Source organism: Chanos chanos, chromosome 2 (genome assembly GCF_902362185.1).
Source record: "Chanos chanos chromosome 2, fChaCha1.1, whole genome shotgun sequence".
NCBI lineage: Eukaryota > Metazoa > Chordata > Actinopteri > Gonorynchiformes > Chanidae > Chanos > Chanos chanos.
The window spans coordinates 39,231,395-39,247,147 of NC_044496.1; the positions used below are offsets into that span (position 1 = coordinate 39,231,395).

Sequence of the window (15,753 nt, forward strand, 5' to 3'; positions counted from 1 at the left end):
CTACATCTACAGACAGGAACAACTGATCACATACTCCACTCAGAATACTCCACTGCACAATGTGATTATTGCAACTCCCTTCTTTTAATTTTTAAATCAGTAAACTGTACTCTTTTGTTGTCTAGAATCACCATTATGATCCAGCTGCACAGCAAAGAACACAGAACAACTGATGGAACACTTGGCTTTGTGTGAACATGTGCTGTAGCTTGTATAATGTTGTGGGTAGTTTGGTAATTGAAGTAAATCAAAATCTCTTAAAATCTCTCAATGTCTCCTTTTAAAATGTGTTTTGCCTTGTAAATCTGCAATTAATTATACAACCTACACAGACTTATTTAATGAATATATATCAGTTTGGTCAGACTTTACCCAAACATCACTACATATACTTGCTAAGCAGCTCAGCAGATTACTGGGCCTGCAGAGAGAAGTTGTAGAGTAATGAAGCTGAAGAGAACTTTTGCTGTTTGTATGATGGGAAAACTTGACATGAACCTGATTTAGAGAACGGAGCCCTGGCTCGCCTCTTGAGTTGCTCTAAGCTGTCACATTTGGAGAGTTGAGGGCTAGTTGTACTGACTGGTTTAATTTGCCGGACAAAAAAGCTGCCAGCAACTGAAGAGATCAAGGCAAGCAGAGAAAAGTGGGCTGCAGTTTACAGGACACAGACTGGCAAAGAGGGTTCAGTGAACCATAATAATATGACTGATGTTTTTAGGCTATAGATAGGAGGGAATGACAGTAAGTAAGTGACAGAAGACTGCAGTGCAGTAAAGTGTGTTGGTGCATGTGTAATTAGTTTTGCACTATGTCTACAATCATCTGAGGATTCCGCCCTCAGTGAAGTTTAAATGAGGAAGCATAGTTTGTTTTCATTTTATGGTCTATTGACAAAAACAAGTTTTGCCAAAGGTGCTTTTGCTTACAACCAGTATGATGGCAAAACTTTTTTTCTCACCCCAATAGCCTTTAACATTAAATGTCATTTAGTTTTGTGATCCTCAACAATTCTATGTTATGTAATTGTGTTACAATAAATAAATAAATAGTTCAACGTAACAAAAATATCATAGTGTCATTTTTAAATAACATGCTGCATTTCATTTGAGGTAAAGAGGGTCTCAGGTCAAATGTAGCCTTTTTTTCATTAATTTAGGAGAATATTTCAGAATGTGTTTGAATATGCCTTTTCACGTGCTCTCCATTGGACACTACCGCACCCATAGTTCCCTAAAAATATATCATGAAACGCGTTTCTGATTTTAAACCAATTTTCCATTTAATTGAACTTTGAAAGTGGACAGTAATTTATTATCTGCAGTCAATTTTATATCGTTCTTTATTTACGTTATTACCAGTGGCATTAAAGCAAAGTGCAGGATGTAACGAGTGGTTCCAAACCTTAGGCTTAATTTGTTATTTGTTCCTTGCTCAGTGAGAATGAAACCCACAGAGCAGCTCAGCTGTTATTACTTTCAGTTAAATTCAGTTCATCATGATATAAAAAAAATCAAAAGATTAAAAAAGCGAATATTTGATGAATCGTGATGAAAAATGAATCTTTACATGAAACTTAAAAACTTAGAACCCTACGTAATAAAGGATATGTTAAATCATAAGCAGCATGACCGTGTACATCCAACAAAATAACACTCCAAAAACAAATCATTAACAGAGACTTCATTTCAATCTTTAACGAGGCTAAAAACTAATTAGTAATAGGCAAGTGTTCAGCAGTGGCAGTGAGGCTCCACTAAACGAGGACCTTGGTCGTCTGACAGTGCTGGTGCTGTGTGTGTATGCGGGTCAGTGAGCGACTCAGTCTCTTAGAAAATTGGATTAGATCCGCGAGCCCTTTCAAAGAGACCGCGAGATCAGCGGCTCCTCCTTCTTTTAAAACTCCTCGTCCTCTGTCTGCTGTGTCGGCTTATAATTCTGAATACGAAGCGTTCGTTGCGCATACATCATACAGCCATACAGGTCACTTCCCGCAACCGGTCCTCCAACATCAGCCACGGATATGTCCGCATCCTGCAGGTAAGATGTGAATATTTGACGAACAGAACTCAGCATTCTCCATAACCTGTCTTAAGGATGTTTAGAACAACAACGGATGCGGGACAGTGACCAAAAATCAATAGGGAAATTTGAAGTATAATACTGTGGAGCAGGCTATCTTAGGCAATCCATTACCGGCTGGTCTTAACACGCAGCCAAATAGCTTTCTCCCTTTGCCCCAAACAGACTACCTGTGAAATATTATTAACTACCTCATGATGACAGCATATAGAGGATTATGCACCCCATACAGCCTACAAATCCACTGACCTGGTTTTTTTTTTGGGCAAAGGTGTATTTTCTTCCACCTTAACGTGAACATCGATGTTAATTGCGATTGAATTTAACTGCTGTGGCCACGTTTAATACTGTAAAGAACATTTACATCATTTCAAGACCGTCTGAAAATGAATACAGGTGTTTGTGGAGATTAACATAGGAATTTATACATAGATTGGTTTCGTTTACACTTAAGAGAACAACGCAGCAGTATCCTCTTACGCGTGTTTTGTGAATAGGCCTACATCATCGTGCGTATCTGTGGAGGCAAGTCTTAAAGAGACAGAGCTTAAACTGCGTTGACAGTGCTAAAAAACTTTTGGTATCGTCGTCTATGGGGGTGGTAATGTTGCCGTTGTGCGATCTTTTCAACAGAAAAACAAAATGGTCTGCTCTTTGGTTGCCAGTACTGACAAAATCTGTGGCCTATTGTGTTAATTCACTGGGCTGTTTTAGAAATCATGTCGCGTTCGAGGCTCAGCTTTGTGGAGGCTTTCCTGAATAGAAATTGCTGAGCCCACAGAGCGGGGCAGGACCACGGACAGCGCCATTAGCCAACGAGTACAATTCCGCTCTATATTTTCTAGTAGGTTTAATTGTCTAATTTTAATCCATGTTTTGCTAAACTGAAATTTCACAGTTTTATACAAAACGAAGTTTAACACTAAAAACATACCAATGGACTACGTGAATTGGACGCAGATTCAGAAATAGTCAATAAACGAGTTGTCCTCAAATAAAAGTTTATGATGATGGACGTTTTATGGTTACAATAGACAGTGGTAACAGACGTTTTACGAGAGGTAGTACTCGTAGGTGTGCTGTTTGCTTGATAGAGTAATATGTAAGGCAGTTATGTAGAGGAAGTAACATTCAATATTAATCATTAAAATTAAAGGTACTCAGAAGAAATAGACCTAAAGCAGCAAATAGAGAGGAAATGGTATATAGTATATAATTGTAAATGTGTAATGACAAGTAACCAATTTATATAAAGTTTATATTCTACAAATTCATTTCAGCACAGTCCTTCAGGCCTCGTGACTTGATCAAGTGATGCCAAGAGACTGAATGACTCTATGGTCAATTATAAACTGGAATGGCATAATCATACATTCCTAAAGGATCAGATTTTTAAATCATTCACCAGGGAATATCAAGGGTCGTCACTGGCGTTGGAGCATGTGGTTGAAATTGAAACAGCACAAAACGAGACCGAAAGAAACACAGAGTGGCCCTGTGGCTGACAACAGCATTCTCATCAAGGACATACACGTGATAGTGGGATTCACAGCAGACGTTCCCGACAGCCCCTTTACCCAGTACTAACGTGTGTTTGGTCATCTTACTAGTTTTAGTTTGATGTAGATGCATTGATTTATGTTAATTGCCTAACTTTGTCTGATGTTTGCTATGAAATAAAAGAGAGGAAACCTTGAAAGTTAGTTTTACTTTTGTCAACTTTTGTTATTTATCTGTCACAAATTGATTTTGTGTTTCCTACCCAGAATTTAAATTTTATTCAGTGTAAACACCCATCAGCAGTAGAAAACATGTAGTGTTTCTCATATCCCCTTAGATACACGTATGAAGAGTACAGGGAGACCGCGGACTGGCTGTTTGCCAAGACTGAAGTGAAACCAAAAATTGCCATCATCTGTGGCTCAGGCCTTGGTGGTTTGGCCGATCTCCTGGAAAATAAGACCAATATTTCTTATAAAGATATTCCCAAGTTCCCTCAGAGCACAGGTGAGTGGGGTTGAGATCAAGTCATTCTGAGGATAGATCAAGAAGGATCAGTCTTTCTGAGAGGGGATCCTGGAGATCTTTAGCTCACCCTTTACACCAACAAAGTTGATGCCTTTGATCCTATTGGTACTCAGCTGTAGAAAAGTTTTCAGGAGAAGGATTCATAGAAGTGATCACACGTATGTTTGAATGTACCAGTCATGGTTCATTTATTATTATTATTTTGATTTTTTTTTTTTTTTACAGGAACTGTCTATGCTTCTCATGTGAGGTGGAATAGTTACTCTCAGAGGAATGTGGCAGTAGAGAGACAAAGTAGATGCTATGTGAAACTTTTACCAGTTGATTTAGGTTTTTGTTTTTATTTTATGTAACTTGATTCTCTGTAATCATTAGCCATATCTCACAATAAGGCGATGAAAATGGAAACTAGGGGAGATAGTCTTAATATTATGACTGGATGGTTGGGATATTGTCTAAAAGTTTTATCAAAATAGGCATCTTGGAAGATATTGCTATAATATAACTGGTCTTGTCTTAAAAACTCAATACCACTGCTACTGCCATCTTTGTGCAATGTAACCCAACAGAATCAACAGACTCAGCATCTCTCTCTTTCTCTCTCTCTCTCTCTCTCTCTCCCACTTCGTCTGTCATTCTTTATCACGTGCAGTACAAGGGCATGCAGGTCAGCTGGTCTTTGGAGAATTGAATGGGAAGCAGTGTGTTTGCATGCAGGGCCGCTTTCACTTCTACGAGGGCTATGACATTGCCACAGTGAGTATTACACTTAAACAGGAAACTGCTCTCTCAATACAAAAGGTACATTTTCCAAAGACCTCTCCTACCAAAACCCAAAGCCATAGTTTGTAAAAAGACTTGAAAGTCAATTCAAAGTTGCAGCTGTTTTTCCTTAACACATTTGGACAAATATCTAATCGCATTTTACATTCATCCTTCCACTATGTCTAGTAACAAACTTACTCTGGCTCATTTTCATAACTGTATATAATGTTCTGTGCAGAATACTCAGTATAAGGGAAAATTAGTATTTACATGTTTTCTTGTCTTCATGTTTACATTTTGAAATAAAGCAATGCATATATAGGTCAAAGACAATCCTCTAGTTATACTTTCACTTGAGCAAACTATAAGAATAACACAAACCTATTTTCTATTAAACCAATGACATTCTGTATTTGAAAACAACAGTAACTGCAGCAACAGTTTAACCCAGGGGAAATCTGTAGTTAACCTTTGACGCCACATGCTAATATCTCATAACATCACAATTCTCCTGTTTTATAATCCAACACCTCTCTTGATGCTTTTTGTTTCTTGTAAAACAGATCTCAGCCACGTGTGGCCCTACCCAGAGCATTAGATTAGATATCTGAGACTGAATGTAAACAACAAAAGCAAAGTAAAAATATAAGTAGAAATACTAAACAATAAACAATGTATGGGACAGAAAGCAGAAACGCATCCAGTTTAGGCCTTCACAGGATGCTAAACTAGATCATATCCTCAGTGAGGAAAAGAGAAGCAATGCAGCTACAGCTGGTGGCTGGAATACACGGAAGTGACCAGATTCTGACCACAATCAGAAGAGATTGTGCATTGTTTCATATGCTCTATCAAATGAAAATGATATGTTCTGAAAACAGGCGAAGTAATATGAAAACGAGTTTATGAATTGAAATGAAGCTTGAAGGTGAAACAAATCATGTGTATATGTGTCACTGCTTCACATCAACTCAGGTGCTGTAAAAAAAAAACATTTCCCCAATGTATACTGTATGTCATATTACATAACCACACCAAATGCTCCCAGATTTCACCAATCTGCACATAATGACAGTGCTCCTCTAACTGGTTGAGAATTATGGGGAGACAGATCAGGAGCCTGAAATCTATATTAACTCACATCATGTCTCAATAAATTATACTCCCACCTTGTGATCATTTTAAAAACAGATCCAAAGTGCCAGTTTCTCTCAAAGTTCATTTCTCTCTTTAAATCTACAATATTAATAATTTCCCTGTAAATCTGTAATAAATTCATGGCAGTCATTTTGCGGTTAAAGTACTGTTTGCTCGCAACATTTGTAGTGAATTTTGCTAACAGAACGCGCTGCTGTAACTCAGTTCAGACTTACTGCCAATACTTTTTCTAGTAAAACAATGTCAATTTAAAGCATTTGTGGTATATCTTAAAGTAACAGCCTGCTAATTAAATTTGAAGCTATTGTTCACTACTGTTTTTTACTAGTTTACTAGTGACAGGGTTGCTGGGTGTTTACCTTGAATTTTACAGCTACCATACTTCAAACAATTTACAATACAGTACCATAATGTTGTTGCAGCAGTCACAGTAATTTACTGGTTATGAGGTTCAAAGTCACTTACTTTCATTTTTAACATTCCAGAATATTACAGTAGTACCAAAATGTTACAGTAAACTGTAAACACTTGTTGTACATTGTGTAATAGTTCACACACATCGTAAATGCTAGTAAATTATGGGAAAAAACATATTTGTATTAAAAAATCTATTTTTTATTATGGTAGTTTATGGACTACTATAAACCTCAAGTTTTAATGCAGGTAGCTTCTGCTGTGTGTCTAACAACCAGTTTCCTACTTTTGTCTCTATGTATCAGTAAGCTTAGGACAAAGGAACTGGAGACTGCTCTAATCTTAGCAGCTCTCTTTCAAACTTGGTTTGGACTTCAATTTTAGGAAAGTTGAGGTGCTACCCTTACATTTTTTATTGCATCACACGGTGATAGTGGGAATATTTAGTAATATAGCCAAGAACATTGATAGCTATTCACCAATAACCATCCAAGATAACAAAACACAGCAAAAGAAAGAGCTGGATGAATGGAAGCCATTACCCTGAATGCTAATTAGTGGTTGTTATCGGAAATAAAATGAAATTAATGAAACTGACTGAAATTTTAAGGATCTCCGTTTAAATGATATTTCTAACAATATCATTTAAATTAAAATTTTAGTGATTGAAACGTAGTACTCAAAAACCCAGGTAAATGGCTACCTGCTATCTATAATTCAAAGATATGACAGTCTATACAGTTTCATAGTGTAATGTCAAGATACAACAGAAGAGCTGTCAATAAAGAGTACTTCGCTTGTGAGAATAATGCTCTTTAAAGAAATCCACCCTACAAAATCTCCCAGAATCAACAGTATTCCACAGTAGAATTCTGTAAAACAATAGAACAGTTTACTGTTCTAAAATTGTAGCTGTAAATGCACTCTCTCCCTCTGTTAAGGTAACATACCCTGTGCGAGTATTCTTCCTACTTGGGGTGGAGACACTGATTGTGACCAATGCAGCAGGGGGACTAAACTCCAACTTTAATGTTGGGGACATCATGTTGATTAAGGACCATATCAACATGCCTGGCTTTGCAGGCCAAAATCCTCTGTGTGGTAGAAATGAGGACAGGTGAGACAGTTCTGTACATATTACAGACAAAAGATATGTAGAAATAGTGTCCTAATTTTGCACCAGTTCTTGTATTGTGTGAGGAAATGTCCTCAGGAGGGATGTTCTTGGCTTAAAAGCTCTTGGCTCTTGTTATGTGACAGGTTTGGAGTGCGTTTCCCTTGTATGTCAGATGCTTATGACAAAGACCTGGCCCATCTGGCTAGGGAGACTGCAGAAGAGCAGGGCTGTGCCTCCTTCCTCCAAGAAGGAGTGTACTGCATGCTGGCAGGACCCACGTTTGAGACCATCGCAGAGTGCAGGATGCTCCAGAAACTTGGGGCAGACGCTGTCGGTAAGTAACTAAGCATGTCATTGGACAATACTTCACAATTCAGACTTCTGCCTTGTCATGACGTCTATATTATCATGTTGGGAACCATGGCTGACATGCAGCATTCAGCCATCGCATTGTCAAGAAATTCTCAAACATGAGTGCGTTCTGCATTGTGCTTCACTGCTGTATTAAGTGTGGCTACAAAAAAAGATGTATTATGACATGGTTATGATACAGTAGGTTTTCATTGAAGGCCAACGATTAAGGGTTCGTTAAAAAAGGCCCAGTGCATTATCTGTGTCTTAACATTCCCATTAACAAAAGTGTTTGTGTTTGAAGACTCAAGCACAGGAGACATCTCTGTTATAATAAAGGGACGATAAAGTCATGCATTGTATTATGTTTTATTGTAAGAGGCATATTTATGTCATAGAAATTTCAGAATGCTGACAACTCATGCTGTGAATGCTCTCACTTTTGCATTTGTGACCATTTTCCAGGAATGAGTACAGTTCCTGAGGTGGTGGTGGCACGTCATTGTGGTCTGCGAGTCTTTGGGCTTTCCCTCATTACCAATAAGGTGGTGACAGATTATGAAAGTAAGGAAAGAGCAAACCATGAGGAGGTCCTGGAGACCACCCGTATGCGCACTCAACACCTCCAACAGTTGGTCAGACGTCTAGTGGAAAAGATGTAGGGCACATCCTATGTTAATGGAGCTTTGGAACAAAAGCAGAGACCTAAGAATCTCAGTACAAATGTGGAATGATTGCACTCATTTTTAAATATTTAACCGATGATTAATATTGCTAAAGGTCGCTTTTATATGCACCAGATGGTGTGTTTAATGATACTGACAACTCATTATAACGGGATGCTTTAATGTTTGAGCAAGTAAGAATTGCACAATGAATCCTTATTGAACGATGTTTTCAACTATAGAGTACTGTAACACTGTGGAGAGAAACATTACCTTATGGCACTCAATGCCTTCTGCTAAATGATATTTAAAACAAAAAATCTTTCCAATGACCTTAAAACTGCACATTCTGTGTTGGTGTGCACATGTGTGTACACATGTATATGTACACACGTGTTTCTTTTTATATTTATTTGCATGTATGTGCAGCAAAAGAGTATTTTTAACATTGATTTAACACAAACATTTACAATGATCAAAACCATCTTGGAAAGATCCTTTTTTTGTGACATAGTTCCAACTTGACGTGAATGTCACATCCATCTTTAGTCTTCTTTAACTAGATACTCATGAATCTGTTTGTGCAGCTGAACGAGATGTCATTTCATAGGTTAGAACAATACGTATGCTTTCTTGATACTCCATCACGTGTTAAAGGATGCCCTTATGAATGGGACTTTGTGAGAGGCAGTCAGAACACAATGTTTTTACTCCTTATCTTGTTACATCTTCTTATTATCATGAGTTTGTCACTTTTGAGTTTCATGATTGGCTTCATAATACCCCATCACCCAAAACTGCACTTTTGTCACTACACTGTTTTTTTTTGTTTTGTTTTGTTTTTTGATAAGGTAGCTGATCAATAGTATTGATGATTTTAATGGATCTTTCTCAACATTTCCATCATCAAATCTTTTCAGTCACTGACACTGAATATACACAAATGAATATACTTGATTAATGAAAATAATCAGTAACTGGACATTACTTGATTTTCATAATATGAAACCTTTATTCACGAGAAGTTATAGAATATACAGATGTGTACTGAGATGTGTACAAAAAAAAGCCTAAAAAGGTTACTCCAAAAAGAAGCACAAGTCAAGCACAATTTTTTTTTTTTAGTTTTGTTGAGAAATGTATTTTATGTAATCTATTGTCTTAAATCTTTTTAGCTTTGCTGGTACATTAGGCTTTAAGTCAGTGATTATTTCCTCTGCCTTTAGTTGATGGGCTGATTATTCATAAAGGGAGGTGTGGCTTAAGGCGGCCACTAAAGCTAATCAAATAGTGGCTTGACCACAAATGAATTCAATCAGTTTTAACTGTACTCTTCAATCCACTCTGTTCTCTTCATTGAAGTAAATGTTTTGTTCATAGATATATTTTTAATCAGTTTCAAACAGCACAGGGTACTTATTTTGCACTGAAGATAATTAATATACTATAATGAATACTTTTAGAGCTTGAATGTATTTTTTAATTTCTTCTATATTGGAATAAATTTCAACTACTTAACTACTTACTTTGTACAGGTTGGGTTTTTTGTGGCCAGTGATCTTTCTGTCTCTCTCTCTCTCTGTCTCTGCCCCCTTAATGTGTGTATATGATTTCAAAATGTGGAGGATATATGGACATATGCACAAGATCAGTTTACAGCCTGTCTTTAAGATGTATATTGATTTTTCAGCTGTAAGCGAGATGGAGTCATGCCTTTCAAAGTAGTTAATCAAGCAGAGAGAGAGCGAGAGATTTTTTAGGTTGTGTTTGCGTAGGACAATGGAGGTTATAAATGTTAATAAAATGATCAATAACTAGAAAAGAGAGAGACACAGTGAAAGAGGGCTGGTGGTAAAAATTCATGTCAAGATTTGAACATGTGTATCTAAAAAAAAAAGAAAAAGATTTATACTAAAAAAAAAAGAAGACATGCACACTCTACTACACACACACACTCACACAGACACACACGTATAAAGTTACTGAATGAATACACGTCCAACCTCACCCCCCTTTACTACATTATTGATATGTTCCCCTGACACACCACTGAAGTAAGCGAAAATGAAATATTCACGATATGCTTCTTACAGTAAGCCTGTCATCAAGAAAAGAACAAAACTCCCATGGCAAATTACATGTCAAATCCCCCATTTCAGTCTCTCTTTCTATCACTCTCAGAAAACAAAAAACCCAGAAATCTACAGATGCGTAACCAAATGACATTTAAGATAATGACTTTCCTTTCTGTTTCTGGATCAGTGCTGCTATGTAGGCTGAGTCAAAATGTCATACTGCAGATGACCACTGCAGATCATTCAATAACAGCTGCTGCAAATGGAGACAAGCAAATGGGACATCAACCATACACATAACACTAGAAGAGTACTACATATGGTACTACATCCAGAAGTAATTTACTGAAGCTCATTGAGAGCTCCACTGCAACCCGAGGGCAGTGCTCCTCAGTGCTCATCTACCATTTTACAGCGCAAGACAGAAGATGGTTGTTGGACAGCATCTGCAGGACAGAGTCCTGGAGTTCCTGTTGGCTGGCGCTCTTGTAATCACTGTTGCAGAACAAATGAAAAGGAGGGATATCCTTGAAGTGAAGAAGAGAGAGACGTTCTGTGTTGAGTTTTCTGACTAACAATCCCATAGTGATCTATTTGTAAGAACATCACAGAGAACAACATAATGAACACTAACACAAGTGTGTGTGTGTGTATGTGTGTATGGGTGTGTGTATGTGTGTGTATGTGCGTGCGTGCGTGCGCGCGCGCGTGTGTGTATGTGGCTAGATTTAGGTGAATAGAAAGACAAAAGATTATAGCACTGAATAACCTGTAGAAACATTTACATAACTAATATCAAAATTCACCCCAAAGGCTTGCAAAGGCACATCTGTTCACTTTAAACTCTTTAAACTTATGCTTTGTGAAAAAGAATATCTTCATGAAGAACGGCAGCTCCAGTTAGAAAAGCATGGTCCACAGCAGGATATCCAAACAGGAACAGCTAAAACACTCCTGCTGCTGTGTACCATTAGTGAATGGGCCACGGCACTGCAGTTAGGAGCTCACTGTCTCGTGAATTATGCAGGAAGATAAACCACATGGTGCATGCAGTAGGGACTGTGCTTTGGAGGCCATTTCATGTTTCCCTTTAAGGACAGCGAGACACTTGACAAAGTATATCCAGATAGCCAGCTCGTAAGTCATGCATATTTCCTTTACATTAGATTGTTTTCTCTGTTATTATGTAATTCCTTACCATCCTAACACATTAGTACCCCCACAACCCCACCCATAACCACCTTAACCCCTCTAACCATATCAGCAGAAGTGTGCTTGTAGTGAGTTGAAACATGAACGTCTGGGTGGTGGAGACTTGAAGACTTGGTTGAAAAACATGGATCTAAAATACAAGGAGCAATGAATCAGTGTATGTTTCATATTGGTCCATTCAGGTAAATACCTCCTTTTATTGCCCTTTCAAGCATCATGTTGATTAGATACATTTTTATCTATCATTGGCTTTCTCCTGGATGTAATGACCAGACCACTTATAATCGTTCATAACAAAAGGAAATAATGGTTGACAGATGAGTTTTCAGTTTGACGTCAAGCAATATTTACCCTGTAAGATTATGCCCTACAGGCATACACACACACACACACACACACACACGCACACAGGCACGCATACCCGCACGCACACACACACACGCACACACACCTTCCCCCCTCACTGAAATCCATTTTTAGATCAAGAAGGCAGCTCTATCACTCTCCTCCCTAAACATCTCTCCGCTCTACACACTTCCCTCCCCCATCCCCCATCCTGTTATTTTTCTCTTTTTCATTTCGTTCTAATCAGTGCTCTACAATCCTAGTGTTGATGGATTTCTTTCTCCCTCTCTCCTGGCTATCTTTCTCAAATCCTTTTTGCAGTGGGGAAAGCAGGGAAAGGGAGAGAAAACCCAAGGGATACTTTGGTATTAACCATCCAAACACATTAAAGGAGATTCCCAATAACTCCCACGCAAGCTGGGCACTGAGGAGCATTAGCTGTGCCTCTGTATGAACTTGAGAAACTGTGCTTAAAAGTGATATAGTATTTTGCTGTTTAAGCTTCAATTAAACTATTTCTCCAGGGGCAGGAAGCAGGGAAAGCAAGAGAGAGAGAGAGGAAGAGAGAGAGAGAGAGAGAGAGAGAGAGAGAGAGAGAGAGAGAGAGCAGAAGAGGGTGAGAGAGGCGAATTGAAGCCATGAGAGAGAAATAATGGCACGGTCATTGCTCAAAAGGTCAGTGCCTTAATCACATCTGTATGGTGACAGGTCTTATCCTAAAATGATCATTCAAATGCCCTTGTCTCACCAATACACTGGACTTCAAGTTAAGTGTATTGATTGCATGACAAAAAGACCTGCTGAAGAAATGGACCCGGACATCTCTGCTGAATAATGACTTTCAGCACCTTCAGAGACGCCGTTCAGGATCCGGTCTCCTGGCACCGAGCCAAAACTTCGTGGGTGACGATGCTGGCAGACGATATCGATCAATTGACATTCAACAGTCATATTAGTGGCTTGTCAATCGCCCAGTGTATCAATGAATTTAACATAAGGCTCTGACTGTCACAGTACATAACTCACTGTCCATTTACAGAAGATGTGAACTGACCTTGAGTGGTTATGTGAACATTTGAATTTCACCCTAAAAAATTTTAAGGCAACCCACTTGATAGCCCTTATGACTTTACCCACATTGTGGGAAAAATGCTCTCTCAAGAAGATATCTTGCCCACAAGTTACGAAAGCACACAAAAAGTCTCTGCAATAGGTTGCAGTGAAGGTGGCTGTTTGGTTTATGCAATAATGGCTCGGTGTAGATTATTTTATTTACATTCAGTGCAGCTACGAAGACTAAGGCAATTCAAAATGAGTGGCTACACAGACCTGCCTTGTATAACCTGTCAGAAACTATACAAGGCAAAAGTTCAAAGCAATGAGAAAAAAAAAACAGGTTTATTTTGGCAGAAGACTAGGTAGAAGCCAGAGAAAGACTCATTGATGGAACCCAATGAATCATAGCAACCACTTTCATCGTCAACCCAGACAATAAATCCAGTTCTCTCCCTCTCTCTCTCGCTCAGTCTCTCTCTCTCGCTTCTCTTAGAATGAGAAGTTAGAAAGAGACAGCATAGGATGCTGACCCGCTGCTTGGTCGAGTGTCTTCCAGGGGACGTCTGTGATTTACAGGACCTCCACTCCTTAATGGACGAGCCAGACAGTTTCCTCCAGGAGATACGATTGAAACGCTGCACCCTGGGGCAGCGCTGTCCAGACTCAGGGAACAGAGATGGATTAATGCCCACTCCACTTCCAAGAGTGGCCTTCCAATGTAACATCAAGGGAGGCCTCACTTACTAATTCCCTGAGCATAGTGATGAGTGAGTCGACTCTTTGGGGGGGTTCAGTCAGTTCAGTCATTGAAAATCTGACATATCAGTTTTTTTCTTTCAACATTTGCGTGCTACTCTCGTTAAGTAGAGATCATTAATACCACAAACAGTGGTAATGGGATCTATGCTCTTCAAATCCCACCACATACTACCTACCCGTTACAGTACGAAGAGGCTTAATCAAACTGCCCAAGCCTCTGAAAAGCAGGTAGTCTGTGTTCGATATTCCCACAGTCATATTTAAAGCTATTTGCTAAGTGTGCCATTTTTTTCGAGTAAGGCTAGATGGAGTCTCTGTGGATTTACCGTTAGATACTCATTTATACGCTCATCATCACCTTCGGCTGGACACAAAACTGAACTGCTGCTGGGCATTTTGGTGTCTGTTGACGTTTTAAGTTTAAAAAAAAACAAAAAAAAACATGTGTTGGTTCAGACGCTCTCATTCTGAAGGAGATCCTCCCAAAGCCATTGAGTCTCTGGGGGGAGGGGGCTGTGAAATGTGATTAGTTTGTGAATTTCTAATTAATCTGGCCTTGGTCGAGTCATTTCAGGGGGAAAACACTTGTAATTGGAGTTTGAAAGGTTTCCCAAGCTGTGCGTGCACCAGCTCCTAGCACTGGATTGGCAGCGGAGCGGGCACACACAGTAATTACAGCCAGGCTGCCTTAAGTCCCTGCAGAGGGCAAGCATTACTTGTCCCTGGGCTCTGCCTTCCCTGACTGAAAAGCTCCTCTGGAAAAGGCAGCAGCAGGCATGCATGACTGCAGTTTGATAATTGGCCCGTGCCATACCCTGAGGCTCCATGGGGGACTGATGTCTCTCATTGCTTTCTGTGATTGTAAACACCTCTGAGAAGGTGTTCAAGTGGTCACAAAAACATGCTCATGTGTGTTGTTCACAAGCAGGGGCATGCACTCTCACATGCTGAACTCTACACGTGCTCATACGAAACATATTTCTACTCTTGTGCATGTGTGGTTGCTCCTTTTTGTGTAATGGTTTAAAATCTTATTGTACTGAAATAGTGTAATGCACACACACACACACACACACACACACACACACACTCAAAATGTAAATATAGAGCACATGCTATGTTTTCAGCATAGAAGAAGAGAATACATACCATGGTACTTTCATCCTTTTTTCCATGAGCCATCAGTTCCCCTCCCCCTTATCTTTTTCCTATGCACACATATGAATCCAAGCCTGCACACACAGGCACACAGGATCTTGTTTAAAATGCAAATATGCTGCACAAACATACATACATATATACTCTTATTCTCTCTCTCTCTCACACTCTCTCTCACACACGCACACACACACACACTCTATCACATTTACATAAAGAAACATAAAGAATACAAACATGCACGCTGTTATCCCAAATTGGTGTATTGAGTGTGTATACTCAAACATTTCTGCATAAAGATAAATGGATGTGATGTGTTGAAAGTGTTTCAGCGATTTCTTTTTTTTTTTAGCCCACAGCATCACTTCCCTCCTTTCTGCTTTTCATCCTCTGATATGATTTACATAATTACCGAACTCCAGTTCTGAGTGCCAAAGCTGAAACCTGTGCACAGACAACAGCTCTGGTCCACATGAAGCTATTTGGAAGCGGTCAGAATGCTGAGCATCTGTTTGCGCATGGAGAGACGGACTTCGCGTCTTCACCAAGATCTCTCGAATCAGCAGGG

At 39.1% G+C, this 15,753-nt stretch overlaps 1 protein-coding gene across 1 annotated transcript; it reads left to right on the forward strand.

Annotated features, from left to right (window-relative positions):
• Positions 1-2,023: 2,023 nt before the first annotated feature.
• pnp6 (purine nucleoside phosphorylase 6) lies at positions 2,024-8,577 on the forward strand. The gene is made up of 6 exons (XM_030766300.1): positions 2,024-2,040; positions 3,920-4,089; positions 4,763-4,866; positions 7,389-7,564; positions 7,708-7,898; positions 8,381-8,577. Exons 1-6 carry the CDS (start codon positions 2,024-2,026, stop codon positions 8,575-8,577), a joined length of 855 nt encoding a protein of 284 aa, XP_030622160.1.
• The last annotated feature ends 7,176 nt before the right edge of the window (positions 8,578-15,753 follow it).